Below are 12,047 nucleotides of genomic sequence, written 5' to 3'. Positions count from 1 at the left end.
TAGGGGGTGGGATATATCCTTGAACTACTGATTCCCCTCCCCAGATCAAATACTGGGTGAATGAAATCTTCTACAAAGAAACACAAAAGGCATGAAACCACCTCTTGAGGAATTGCTCCTTCCTGGTGAAGGCAGCTCAGGGAGCTGGAGGCAGCGTGGTTGGAGAAGCACTGAGCACACAAATCTGTCTGGGGAAGGGTTGCCAGATAAAATACATGAATAAGGTTTTAGTATAAATGTGTCCCAAATATTGCAAGGGACACACCTATACTAAGAAAATTATTTACCGTTCACTTGAAATTCAAATTTAACTGGGTATCTTTTTTTTTTTTAAACTAAATTTGGCAATACTTTTGGGGGAAGAGGTGAATGGGCAATGTTCGCTTTGCCTCCTGACTGATCCCAGTAGTCCTGCCTTCCTCCACAGAGTCCAAGAAAGGCAAAGTCCAGAAATGTTTTTCCTTTTATTTCAGAAGAAATAAGGTCAGACACTTCCCCCAGCCCACCCCCCTTAGCTCCTGCCTCATCCAGAACATGGAGGGAGGGGGGACAGGGCCCAGTCTCCCACAAAGCTCTCCCTTCCCCCAACTCTTCCTTCCCTAAGGTGGCAAGGTTAGAAAAAAATTAACTCTGTTGCTCCTCTGCCGGCACTGGACACAGGTCCCACTGCAGCCACAGAGAGAGGGGGCAGATGAGGGCAAGGCCTTCCCTCTCCCTACAGAGCAGCCCCAGCCCCAGGCAGAGAAACTTCGCTGGCTGGCTGGTGGAAGGGGGTGGAGGTAGGTTACGGGGGCAGGGGAAAGAGAAGAGCCCTGAAAACCGTTTCCCTTTAACCTGACGTATTTATATATTTACAGTTGTAAGGGAGGGGAGGAAGTCTGCGGAAGTTCTTCAAAGGCAGGAAATAAAATCCAAAGAGCACCCTCATCTCAATCACAATTTCCTACCTCCTAGCTCCTTCAGCCTTGGGTGGGAAAAGGGAAAACAGGAGGTAGGGGGCGGAAGGAGGGAATGTTTGAGGGTCCTGAGCCTGTAGCTCACTCCAAAAGGAGGCGAGGCAGCAGAGGAGGGACAGCTGGGTCCCACCAAGAAAAGGGCCTGGAGAGATGAGAAGCAGCCGCTTACGCCCTGCCTCTCCACCAGCCCCACGTCACCACATGCCGGGGTTACGCCAGACCCATCTCCTCCAGCACACTGCGCGGGGACTCATCCTCCTAAGGCAGGACAGAGGGGGTGACGCAGAGACACCAGGAGAGGCAGACAGGGAGGAGGAGAGCGGGGGTAGCCAAGACAACAGCAATCATGAGGAAGGAGTCAGAGTGGGGAAGCAGAGGAGACACGGGGAAGGGGAGAGAGAAGTCAACGTGAGCCCCGTGAGCCGAGGCTGGATCAGCTGCGAGCCCCTGAGGGGAGCCTGTCGGCCTCCCAGGACAACCCCCCAGAGCCAACAGTGGCAGGGCAGGGGCCTGGGGTCAGACCATCATCACCCAGAGAACCCAAAGCCCAGAGCTGGGTGAGCAGGGGCTCAGCCTCAGTACCTGAGGGAAGGGAGCAGGGGTGAAGCTGGGACTGCTTTCTGGGGAATGGGAGGTGGCAGATGGTTGGGTCTTCCCTCTCAGAGTGTGGGGTGGGGAGTAAGAGGTTGGCTTCAGGTCCCCAAGGGAAGGTGAACCAGGCCATAGAGGGATGAGTCATTTGGGTCTGAGAAAAGCACTAGTAACAGGGGTGGGCATGTGTGCCAGGGCATGTGTGTGTGGGTGTGTGTGTGAGAGAGAGAGAGACAGAGGCAGAGACAGGGAAGCTGGACCAGTGAGGTGGCAAGTTCATCTCTGCCTTTCCTCCTGCAGAGAGAAGCCCCCCCCCCCCGGCTCTCCCCCTCCTCACAGCCAGCTCAGGCTGGCTTGCTCGTCACTGCAGATTCCGGTGACTCACCTCCCTGCACCAAGTCTCAGCAGTGGCACTGCAGAGAGGGGGCAGGCAGTGAGGGCGAGTAGGGGGCAGATAGCAGGGAGAACCAGCAGAGCGGGCATCCTCTACTCCAGCCCCCAAATCCCCACAGCCTTTTGCTCCTAAGAAGCAGAGGCTTTTGAGTATGTGTGTGTGAAAAAAAAAAAAAAAAGAAATGGAGAAGAAACCAGGGAAAAGAGCTATCTACCACGTATGCGTTCCCTTCTCCAATTTTCTGAGCAACCCTTGATACCACAAGAAGTGTGGAACAAAAAAGACTTGGATGGGGACAAGGCACCTGGGTCTTGGGAGAAGGACAGAGCCTGGATTGAGAGGAGAACTGGCACGGGCAGGTTGTCTGCCACCCCTACCTCCCACCCCATATGGTCAGGGCTTGAGTAGGAGGTGGAGCGGGGGAGGCGCCACAGGCAGGGAGGCCACCCTAGTAGTGGTAGTGGGAAGGGGGCAGCTGTCACCGGTAGGCAGGGTATCCAGGGGAGGGGGGGCACCCTCCACCACCGTGCTCTTCCTCTTGCTCACTATCGCTGGTCCCTACCTCCTGCAGCAGGTCTGCCTGCTCGATAGCCTTCAGCACACTCTTCTTGGAGGTATCCTGGACATCACCTCCCATCAAAAACTCATCCAAGATGAAGTAGGCCTTTTCAAAGTTGAAGATGATGTCCAGCTCGCACACCTGGGGAGGAAGGGGAAAAGGCAAAGTTGAGTGACAAGGTGTGTTCCACCCCTACCTCTACCCCAGCCCCCCACTTCTTTTCTCACGACCATTCTTCCCACTTTGGGTTCTTGCCCCAGGTCCTAGTCCTCCCAACCCCCCGTCCTCAGTAGTCGGTTCTGCTTTTTCTTTTCCTTCGCTTGCCTCTTTCTTCATGATCATGAAGTACCAGTCGTCCTAGTTTACCCTTGTCTGTGGCTCCTGTTGCCTTCCCCCTAAAATCTGCAACACTGTTCCCACCAGAGGAAGAGGAGATTCTGGACAACTGGGTGGAAGACTTGAGTTTCAAGCAGGGCTGTGCCACTATCCAGCTAGCTGTATACGTCATTTAATGTCTCTGAGCCTAGTTTTCTCATCTGAAAATGGAGATAACAACACCCACTCCTAAGATGGAGGGAAGAGCAAACAAGAGAACGACGTGCAAGCACTCTGGAAATCGTTAAATGGAGTACAAATTATGGAGTTATTACTATTCCCAGCTACGATCTGAGCTGTCTGCTGATGCCCAGGTTATACCCTAGATGTGGTAATTCAGAATCTTGGTGGGCATCAATATTTTCAAAAAGTTCTCTAGAAGATTCCGATATGTAGCCAAGGTCGGGAACCTCTGATAAAGATTTGAACACAGCCTCTGGCCTTGTGTGAGAAGTCTGAGCTGAGCTTTATGTGGAGATTAAGTGACAGATTCTGGTCCAAGCCTCCCCCCTCCTCCCCCTCCCCGGGGCTGATTAAGGTGCATGGCTAATAGGCTTAAGGCTTAAAAAGGGAGATTAATTATTGTGCTTGCTGCTCCAACTTCACCCTTCCCAAGTCTTCCAGGGCAGAGGCTAGAAGGGCCCCAGCATTTGGCAGCAAGGGGAGATTGCTGGGTAAGGTAATGGGTGAGTGGGGAGACTTACACTGCCAAAGTATTTGTCCAGGAGCTCCACATATCGATGGATCAGCTCCAGTGTGATGAGCTCATTGTCCTGGCCTTCGATGGCGCAGCAGAAGTAGAGGCTGGCATATCTGGGGAGAGGGGCACATGAGGCATAGTTGCTGAGTTGAGGGCATTCTGAACCTAAACCTCCCATTTCCCCTCATTCCCAGCCCCGAGTCTGCGCCTCCACTAGACACAGGCAGGGTAGCTCACTCTGCTTCTAGTGCTCTCTCACACACGCAGGCAAAGACACATGCTTTTTTTTCTTTCTTGCACTCTGACCTGTTCAGTTTGACTCAGCAAAAAATGAGCCGCTAATTCACCTGCTTAAAGAAGGAACGGGAAAAGGTATGTGTGTCGTGTGTTGGGAAAAGTGGGGTAGGATCGATGGCTGTTGAATGAGACTGCAAGGGATATTCACAGTGGACCAGATGGGGCCTCTAGGGACAGAGGTATGTGCTTGAACAAAACCAAGTAGGGAACAAGTTTCTTCAAGGGGACTTTGGCAGTAAGGGAAGCTGGAGTTAATCACTGACCTCCAGATATGTCCTTAGTTCCCAGCTCTCCTTGACCTAAGGAGCCCCTTATTTCTCAGTATCCCCTCTCTTCAACCCATTGTCAAACTCCAATCAAACAGGATCCAGGCAGGTTCGACAGTAGGTGAGGCGTCACCTCTTATAGACAACTTTGAGGTCCCTCCATTCCAGGAAGCTGCACATCTTGGGCTTTCGAGCCAGAACAACCTGCATAAGCTCCCGAACCATCTTCTTCCGCTCCTTGTCAGATGTGGCCAGGTACCATTTTTGCAGCCGCAGCTTCCCCTGCCGGCTGAACAGCAGCATAAATCGCATCTGGTGGGGAGGGGGGACAGAGATGAGGGTTAGAGATTTGGTCCTCTGAGCGTCTTTCCTCCACAAACACACAGTCCCAAACTCACCCCGTCTAACTCTTCTCCACTCCAGCTCCTACTTTCTTAAAAATTCCAGCCCCTTGCTGTCAATGCTGGTATTCCCACCAGTAGGTGCCTGTCCCTCTAGGGGAAGTCCGAGCTTCTCAGTCTATCATTTGTCCTGAAGTCCTGACCCTACTATTTGGTATGGACTTGAGTAAATTACTTTATGTCTCTACCTCCATTTCCTTACCTGTAAAGTGGAGATCATAAAGTGCCTACCTTACAAAGTTGTTAGGAAGGATGAAATGAGTTGGTTTATGCAACAGTGCATGGCACATGGTAAGCACTGCAAAATGTTAAGTACTATAATTATTATCCCCTGACCTCCTGTTTCATAACCCTGTTTTCCAAAGATAAGTAAAATGCCCAGCATCGTCACAAGAAGCCCCTAGCTGAAGTTAAAGAGATGGTTGGTATTTTCCATGTTCCTTCTGTCCATCACCACCGTGAAACTGGGTATTTTGTCCCTCAAGAAGCTACCTCAACTCTCCACCCCATTCTAGCCATGAGTCCCTTCTGATGTCCCAAACACCCTGCCCTCGAGGACCAGTCCTTTGCTCTGGTATCCTTCTCCATGTTGGCACATAGTATTGGGATCCCTAAAGTCCTCCTTCTTCTCTGCACAGACATCCAGGTATTTGGCCTCTTGATTTCTTAGTGTTTCTTCCTTTTAGGGCTGCCTCCTGCTTAACGCCTATTCTCAGATCCCAGGTGATCAATCGCTCTTTGGGTCCCTGAGTTAGGGCACAGCCACCTGGGAATGTTTGTGGCACTCAGAGCAAGGTGGGTGGAGTGGGGAGGAGTGCAGAGCCCTCACTACCAGTGCACGTCCAGCTTCCTAGTTCCAGGGGAGCCTTGCCACATCCCAGAGTCATCTCCTCCTCCCAGCAGCTCTCCTTTCCGTGTACAATACCGGGTGTCTGGAATGCCTGGGTGTATGGCACCAAACCATACCAAACCCGCTGCTGCTGTCGAGTTGATTCCGACTCATAGCGACCCTTATAGGACAAAGAGCAGAACTGACCCACAAGGTTTCCAAGACTGTAAATCTTTACGGAAGCAGACTGCCACATCTTTCTCCCACGGAAGCGGCTGGTGGGTTCGAATTGCCGACCTTTCGGTTAGCAGCCGAGCGCTTAACCACTGCGCCACCAGGGCTCCTTGGTGTATGGCACAGTGGGCTATAAATCTGAATTCAAGGCCAGGAGAGAACTAGGCTTTTCTGTGGCAAGAAAGGGGAAGTAGTGTTGGTGTGGCAGGAGAAAAACGGAGGTGCGCAAGGGCGCCGTGCTCGTCTTTGATGGGGGCGGTGGGGCGAGCAGGAAGACGGAAGGCCTGGGTTCCGGAAAGAGAATGGGAAGGGGGGCGGAGAACGAGGAGCACCGGAGCCGCGCAGCCCAAAGCCTGGGTCCCTGAAAGCAAAACCTCAAGCCCACTTCGCTTCCCCGCCTCACTGCTGCCTCTAGGCGAGCACGGCGATACACCGAGGCAGGACGTTCCCTCCTCGGACCCGGAAACTCTCCCCTCCCACACCCGGTCTCCCCCACCGGCCGCCGATCCTCTCCCGGCTGCTCGAGAACGGAGGGTCTGGATGACCGGCGGCCCCTACTCCCTCCCTCCCTCCACGAACAGACCCCCGCGCCCCTTTGCATCGGGCGACTTCCCTGCAGCAGGGGTCGGAACCCCTTGAACCGAGACCTGACCGCTCCTCCTGGCTCAGTCCGGTCCCGCCGGTGCCGCTGTCCCCTAGTCAGCCCCCTCTCGCCCAGCAAATGCGCCTCCTCCCCGCTCCTCTCGAATGCCATTCCCAGAAATTCCTTCCGAGGCCGCCTTGCCCACCCGCCCAGATAAGTGAGGGCCTCTGAGGACGACAGGGAAGAAAGAGCGGCTTATACAGAGGGCGGCCCCCAAGGACCCCCGCAGGTGCAGCCCACGCCCCTCAGTTCCCCCCTCCCCTCCCTTTTCTCACAGCCTACCATCCTGCAGCCCCCGGCTCGGCGCGTCCCTCTTCGGCCACCGTAGGCGCCAGCTCTCCTCCCCTTCTTATCCTTTCTCCTTTTTCCCTCCCTCTCGGTTGAAGCCCCGCCTCGTACCGCCCGAGTTCCGAGACCCAGCGCGCTGCGTACTGCGCAGGCGCTAACGCTGGACGGCGCGCGGGCGGGGTTGGAGGCGGACAAGCGGGAGCCATGGCAACCAGGTCCTTGACTTAAGCTTTGAGTAGCTCTGTCGTCATGGTAACAAGGCTATCTTGTGGGTTGGTTGGAGGATGCAGGAGGAAGACAATGAGTCCTCGAGCTGTGGAACCTTGGGAGAAAAAGGCGGGAAAAGGCGTGAGAGGTGTATGGGACGACCGTTGGATTTTGTGAGGAAGCAAGGAGGACTAATGAAAGGGACATGGGCAATTAAGAGGGAGCCGGGTGAGAACTAGATGTAGGGGAAGAGTAATGATCAGGGAGACAGGAAGACAAAGACAAAGCTCGAAATAAGTGTGTTGAGAACCTGCTAGGTGCAACATTCTCTTAAAGAGAAATGTGTAGGAAATGAGGGAGGTGATAAAAAAGAAAGGGTGAGGCTGATGTTAAAAGAGCTATCAGGAAGCGAGAAACATGAAGAAAAGTTAAGGCTCAAGGGGAGAATAAAGAGAACCTTCAAAGATTAACATGTATCAAAACTAAAAAGGGACAAATGTAACCCAGACATATGTGTAAAGATGAGGAGGATGTAAATTGTAAGATGAGCTTTTCAACGGAGGGTGTGTGTGTATGTGTGAGTGTGCACGTCTGTGCATGTCGCTCTCTGTGTGTGTTTATGTAGCATAGAGGTAATACATAGAAAGTATCTGACATGTAAGGATAGCACCACTGCTTTCTGCCGGTTTATTGAACTGTAGTGGTTTGTGTGTTACTGTGATGCGGGAAGCTATGCCACTAGTGTTTCAAGTACCAGCAGGGTCACCCATGGTGGAGGTTTCAACAGGGGCCCCAGACTGAGACAGACTAGGAAGAAAGACCTGGCAATCTGCTTCTGAAAATTAGCCAGTGAAAACCTTATGGATCGCAACAGAGCATTGTCTGACTCACTTGCTTTGGACACATTATCGAGAGGGGTAATTGCTGCGGGAGGACATCATGTTGTGTGAGGTGGAGGGCCAGCAAGGAGACGGAGACCCTTGGTGAGATGGATTGGCCCAATGGCCACAATGATGGACTTGAACATGATGGTGGTTATGAGGATGATGAGGGACTGGGCAGCATTTTGTTCTGTTGTGCATGAGGTTGCCATGAGTCTGAGTCAACTCAACAGCAGCTATCTAAAGGGTAGGAGAAAATTTTAAACTTTGTCTTGCTGAAAAATTAATGGGTATTTCTAGATCATTGTTGGCAACAAATGATACTGTTAATTTTTTGTAGCACTTGAAGATTGTTGGTAAAACCTTACATGTCTCCACTTCGTTCTTTTTGTTTCTTGTTCTTTGTTATGGAGGTTGTGCTTCAGTGACAAGGGGGTGGGCCTAATTCACCTGGGATGGAATCTCGTCTCTGACCCTCATTAGACATATAGCCTCAGGTGAGTCATTTAACGTGTAACCCTCCATCTCTCCTTTTAAAAATGAGGGTAGCAGTACTTACCTTGCAAGGTTGTTTTTAGAATTAGAGGTAATGTGTAGCAAGTATCTGGCATATTGTAAGCTTGATAATTGTAGCTATTATTGTTATTTCCCATTACCAGCTTGTTATGGATTGAATTGTATCCCCCTAAAATATGTGTTGTGATTCTAACTCCTATACCTGTGATTATAATCCCATTTGGGAATGGGTTTTCTTTGTTATGTTAATGAGACAATATTAGTGTAGGGTGTGTCTTAAATCCATCTCTTTTGAGATATAAAAGAGATTAAACAAGCAAGCAAGTAAACAGAGCTGGGGGAAGATAGATGCCACCCCACATGAAGATCACCAAGGGGCCAAAGAACAAAGACCTTCCCCCAGAGCCAACAGAGAGAGAAGGCCTTCCTGTAGAGCTGTTGCCCTGAATTTGGACTTCAAGCCTCCTAAACTGTGAGAAAATAAATTTCTGTTTGTTAAAGCCACCCACTTGTGGTATTTCTGTTATAGCAACACTAGATGAGACACACCTCTTTCTTTTGTTTTTTCTTCTTCCTTTCTTTTTCATTTCCTTTTCTCCTCTGCCAATACCTTAGGCTTGCTAATGGCGTAGATGTTGGCTGAACTATCTTGGTGTTATTTATGAGGTCACAAGTAACATCAATAAAACAAGTTGTTAGAAAAGGTAACTCATTATGCGGTAAATAAGAAAGGAATGGAAGTGTGTAAGGACAGAAGGCAAAACAAAAAGAAATGTGCTCATGGGACGGGGGACAGGCTGCGAATAAGGAAGTAACGAGAAATGAGGTAAAGATGTAAAGTGGAGAGCTAGGCAACAGCTTGTGCAAATTTGGAAGCTCTAGAGATGTATACTCCTACATTCCTTGGAAAGCTGACGCTTTCTAGAAATCCTCATTTCAGTGTGGTATGCCTAGCTGCAGAAAAGATTCAAGGGGGAATTGTTAGAAATAAGGGTTTTGCTTACATAGAATCGTAGAATCCAAGTGGTTTAAACTAGTTAGAAGAGGATGACTGGGTTTCTTCATTGTTAGAAGTGATGAATATAGAGGATCTGTAAGTTAGTGGGTTCAATACTTTTTGTTGATACAGTAGCTTTTGTCTGCGGATGTGTTCAGACTTGATGCAGTAAGCGGTTGGAAGTCATTACAGTCACCTGAGCTGAGGAATAACTTGGTAAAGATAGTTTTAGGAAAATCAGTTTTATAGTAATATGTGGGACAATTTGAAAGGGCAAATGGAAGGCTGGAAGATCATCTAGGAGGCAGTTCTGGGTAATCCAGGCACAAGATAAAACGGAGAAGGATAAATTGGAGAGATCACTTGCAGTATCTCAGAAGTATCAACAGAAGTTGATAACTGAGCAAAGTAGAGAAGAAAGGAGAAGAATGAAAGATGAGCCTGGAGGATTAGTAGTGCCATTTTTATAAATGGGAAAATATGGAAGAGGTGAGATTCTCCTTTATAGATGGGGATGGAATTTGTATTGTCCTCCTGTGACCATGCTGACACCTCCTCATGCCTTCCCCCATCTGGTGTCTGGTCATAAGGTGGTTCCTGTGGTGGTTGGAAGGTGGCTCAGATGGCCTCCGAAGCCCTTCCATCTTTATAAGTCTGTTATCTGTGTTTCTCTCTCCTGTGATGCTCTTTGCACTCATTTTTTGCCCATTCTTTAACTAATTTATACTTCCCTGATGAAATCATTTGCAGTGATCTTTGTTTTTTTTAACTTTTTTTTTTTTAACTGAACAATCGGTACCTTACTATATACTGTTCCTTTCAGTCCTGAGCATTTGAATACTTTCTGTGGTAGATGTTTGTCATTCTTTTTCATCTCCCAGGTTCTAAACCCCCTTCCTAGAGTTTGGGAATCCCCACTTTATGAGTCTAGACAGAGATAGAACAACATCCCAGTGTAGCATCTGAAAATTTGAGATACTCACTTTCACAGCCTTCTTTGCAGCCACAGCATGGGCTGTCTGCTGGGCTCTGCTCATCTGTCCATCTCCCAGACTTTGGCCCAGGAGAGAATGAGGTGGGGATGGGGTGATGGGAGAGTGACAAGGGTCGGAGGATCAAGTTCCTAGGGCAGCAGTGGAGAGGTGCCAATGGCAGTGTCCTGTGTCCGGTGAGGTGTAGGGATGAAGGCGGAGGTGTGATTTGGGGCGTTGTTCCTAGTGTGAGACCTCCATCCTGGTTCTCTGGCCCTCCTTGCAATTCCATGAACTACCTGACTTGCTTTTTTGCTAGTTTTCCAGAGTTGGTTTCTGTTGCTTTTACTGAGATCTCTGACTGGTTAACTTCATTATCATGCCATGATGTCCGTTGATTGCGTATGTGAGTATGCCTTGTCTCTTTGACTAGATTGTAAGCTCCTTGTGGGTGGAGTCATATACATCTTTAGTTTCTTTTACAGCACCCAGCATAGTGCTTGTTGATTGGCTTCCATTATGATCTAGATGAAAAACCTGTTTCCATCGAGTTGATTCTGACTCATAGCGACCCTATAGGACAGAGCAGAACTGCCCCATAGAATTTCCAAGGAGCACCTGGTGGATTCGAACTGCTGACCTTTTGGTTAGCAGCCCTAGCATTTAATCACTATGCCACCAGGGCTTCCATGATCAATATAGATGTTATTAAATTGTCTTAGTTATCTAGTGCTGCTGTAACAGAAAATACCACAAATGGGTGGCTTTAACAAATAGAAATTCATTTTCTCACAGTTTAGGAGGCTAGAAGTTCAAGTCCAGGGTGCTGGCTTTAGGGGAAGGCTTTCTCTGTCAACTCTGGAGGAAGGTCCTTGTCTCTTTAAACTTCTGCTCCTAGGCTATCTTCCTGTGGCTTGGCATCTGTTTCCTTTTCTCTGCTTGCTAATTTGAGTTTACTAGTCCTGTCTCATTAACATAACAAAGACAACTCATTCCCAAATGGGATTATAGCCATAGGCATAGAGGTTAGGATTTACAACACATATTTTTGGGGAACACAATTCAATCCATAACACAAATCTAGATATATGAATCTTACTTCTCATGTAAAACATGCTAAATTCTAATTCTATATTTAATATTCTATATTTAATATCTATTATTCTTGCTAGAAGACAAACTACCTTCTTTTGCTGTTTCTCCTGTGCCTAGCACAGCGACTGACACAGAGCAAGCACATGATACTTGTTGAATAAATGCATACTGGATTCCCCATTTGGAAATTCTATTGTCCCCTTAAACTTCACTTGTCAAAAAAGAGTTATCACTTCCTCCCACTTTCCCCTGAAACCATCCCAATTCCTATTTTCCTGTTGTGGTCAATGTCACTGCCCTTTTCTTAGGTTCACACGTTGGGACATAAAGAGTAACATAAAAGCATGGCTTATTCAAGGGGCGTATGTAAGACTTGGTTCACTAGACTAGCAGAGGTGTGTGGAGGACTGTGAGGGAGAACTGGCTACATCCTTGGAGGAGGGAGGGAGCAGTGTGAAAACCTGGGGACTTGGACTTTATCCTCTTGATGTCTCATGAACTTGCTCTGCTGTTATTTTTCCTTGTGATACTGTTTTCTGGAATGCCCTGCCATTCCCTCTCCACACTAAAATTCATCTTATTTATCCTTAAAGGTTTCTGTGAAGCAGCCTCTGATAAGCCCTTACACTCTAGTCTAGACTATAGCAATCATTTCTACAATGTTTCATTCAGTTTTAACTTTTTTTTTTTTTTTTAATACTCCCTATTTCACCCTGCCCCCAGCCCCTGGTTTCATTCATTCATTTTTGCAGTGACTTGATGGTAAGGATCATCACTTACACTCTCTCTCTCTCTTTTTTTAATGCTTCACAGTACCCAGGATAAAGTTGGGCTTATAATAAATACT

The 12,047-nt window shown here is 48.7% G+C and overlaps 1 protein-coding gene across 4 annotated transcripts; it reads right to left on the bottom strand.

Annotated features, from left to right (window-relative positions):
* Positions 1-525: 525 nt before the first annotated feature.
* On the bottom strand, positions 526-6,597 carry AP1S1 (adaptor related protein complex 1 subunit sigma 1). 4 transcript variants are annotated; one of them, XM_004386748.2, is made up of 5 exons: positions 6,528-6,597; positions 4,272-4,450; positions 3,580-3,688; positions 2,504-2,641; positions 526-1,214 (listed from the first exon to the last, which is right to left on the bottom strand). In XM_004386748.2, the coding sequence occupies exons 1-5, from the start codon at positions 6,528-6,530 to the stop codon at positions 1,167-1,169; spliced, it is 477 nt and encodes a 158-aa protein (XP_004386805.1). In that variant the 5' UTR covers positions 6,531-6,597; the 3' UTR covers positions 526-1,166. The 4 variants fall into 4 exon arrangements, with proteins under 4 accessions (XP_004386805.1, XP_023596864.1, XP_023596863.1 ...); XM_023741096.1 differs by lacking the exon at positions 6,528-6,597 and adding an exon at positions 5,576-5,623; XM_023741095.1 differs by lacking the exon at positions 6,528-6,597 and adding an exon at positions 4,537-5,553.
* Between the last annotated feature and the right edge of the window lie 5,450 nt (positions 6,598-12,047).

The sequence above is a fragment of the Trichechus manatus genome, unplaced genomic scaffold (genome assembly GCF_000243295.1).
Source record: "Trichechus manatus latirostris isolate Lorelei unplaced genomic scaffold, TriManLat1.0 scaffold00170, whole genome shotgun sequence".
In the NCBI taxonomy this organism is placed as follows: domain Eukaryota; kingdom Metazoa; phylum Chordata; class Mammalia; order Sirenia; family Trichechidae; genus Trichechus; species Trichechus manatus.
This window is presented reverse-complemented; position numbering and strand designations above follow the sequence as displayed.

Excerpts from the sequence above, each read along its gene's own strand:
- AP1S1 (XM_004386748.2), bottom strand. Across the intron at positions 3,689-4,271 it reads CTCAAAGTTGTCTATAAGAG|ATATGCCAGCCTCTACTTCT; the intron begins GTGACGCCTCAC and ends CCCTCTCCCCAG. Across the intron at positions 1,215-2,503 it reads AGGCAGACCTGCTGCAGGAG|GAGGATGAGTCCCCGCGCAG; the intron begins GTAGGGACCAGC and ends GTCCTGCCTTAG.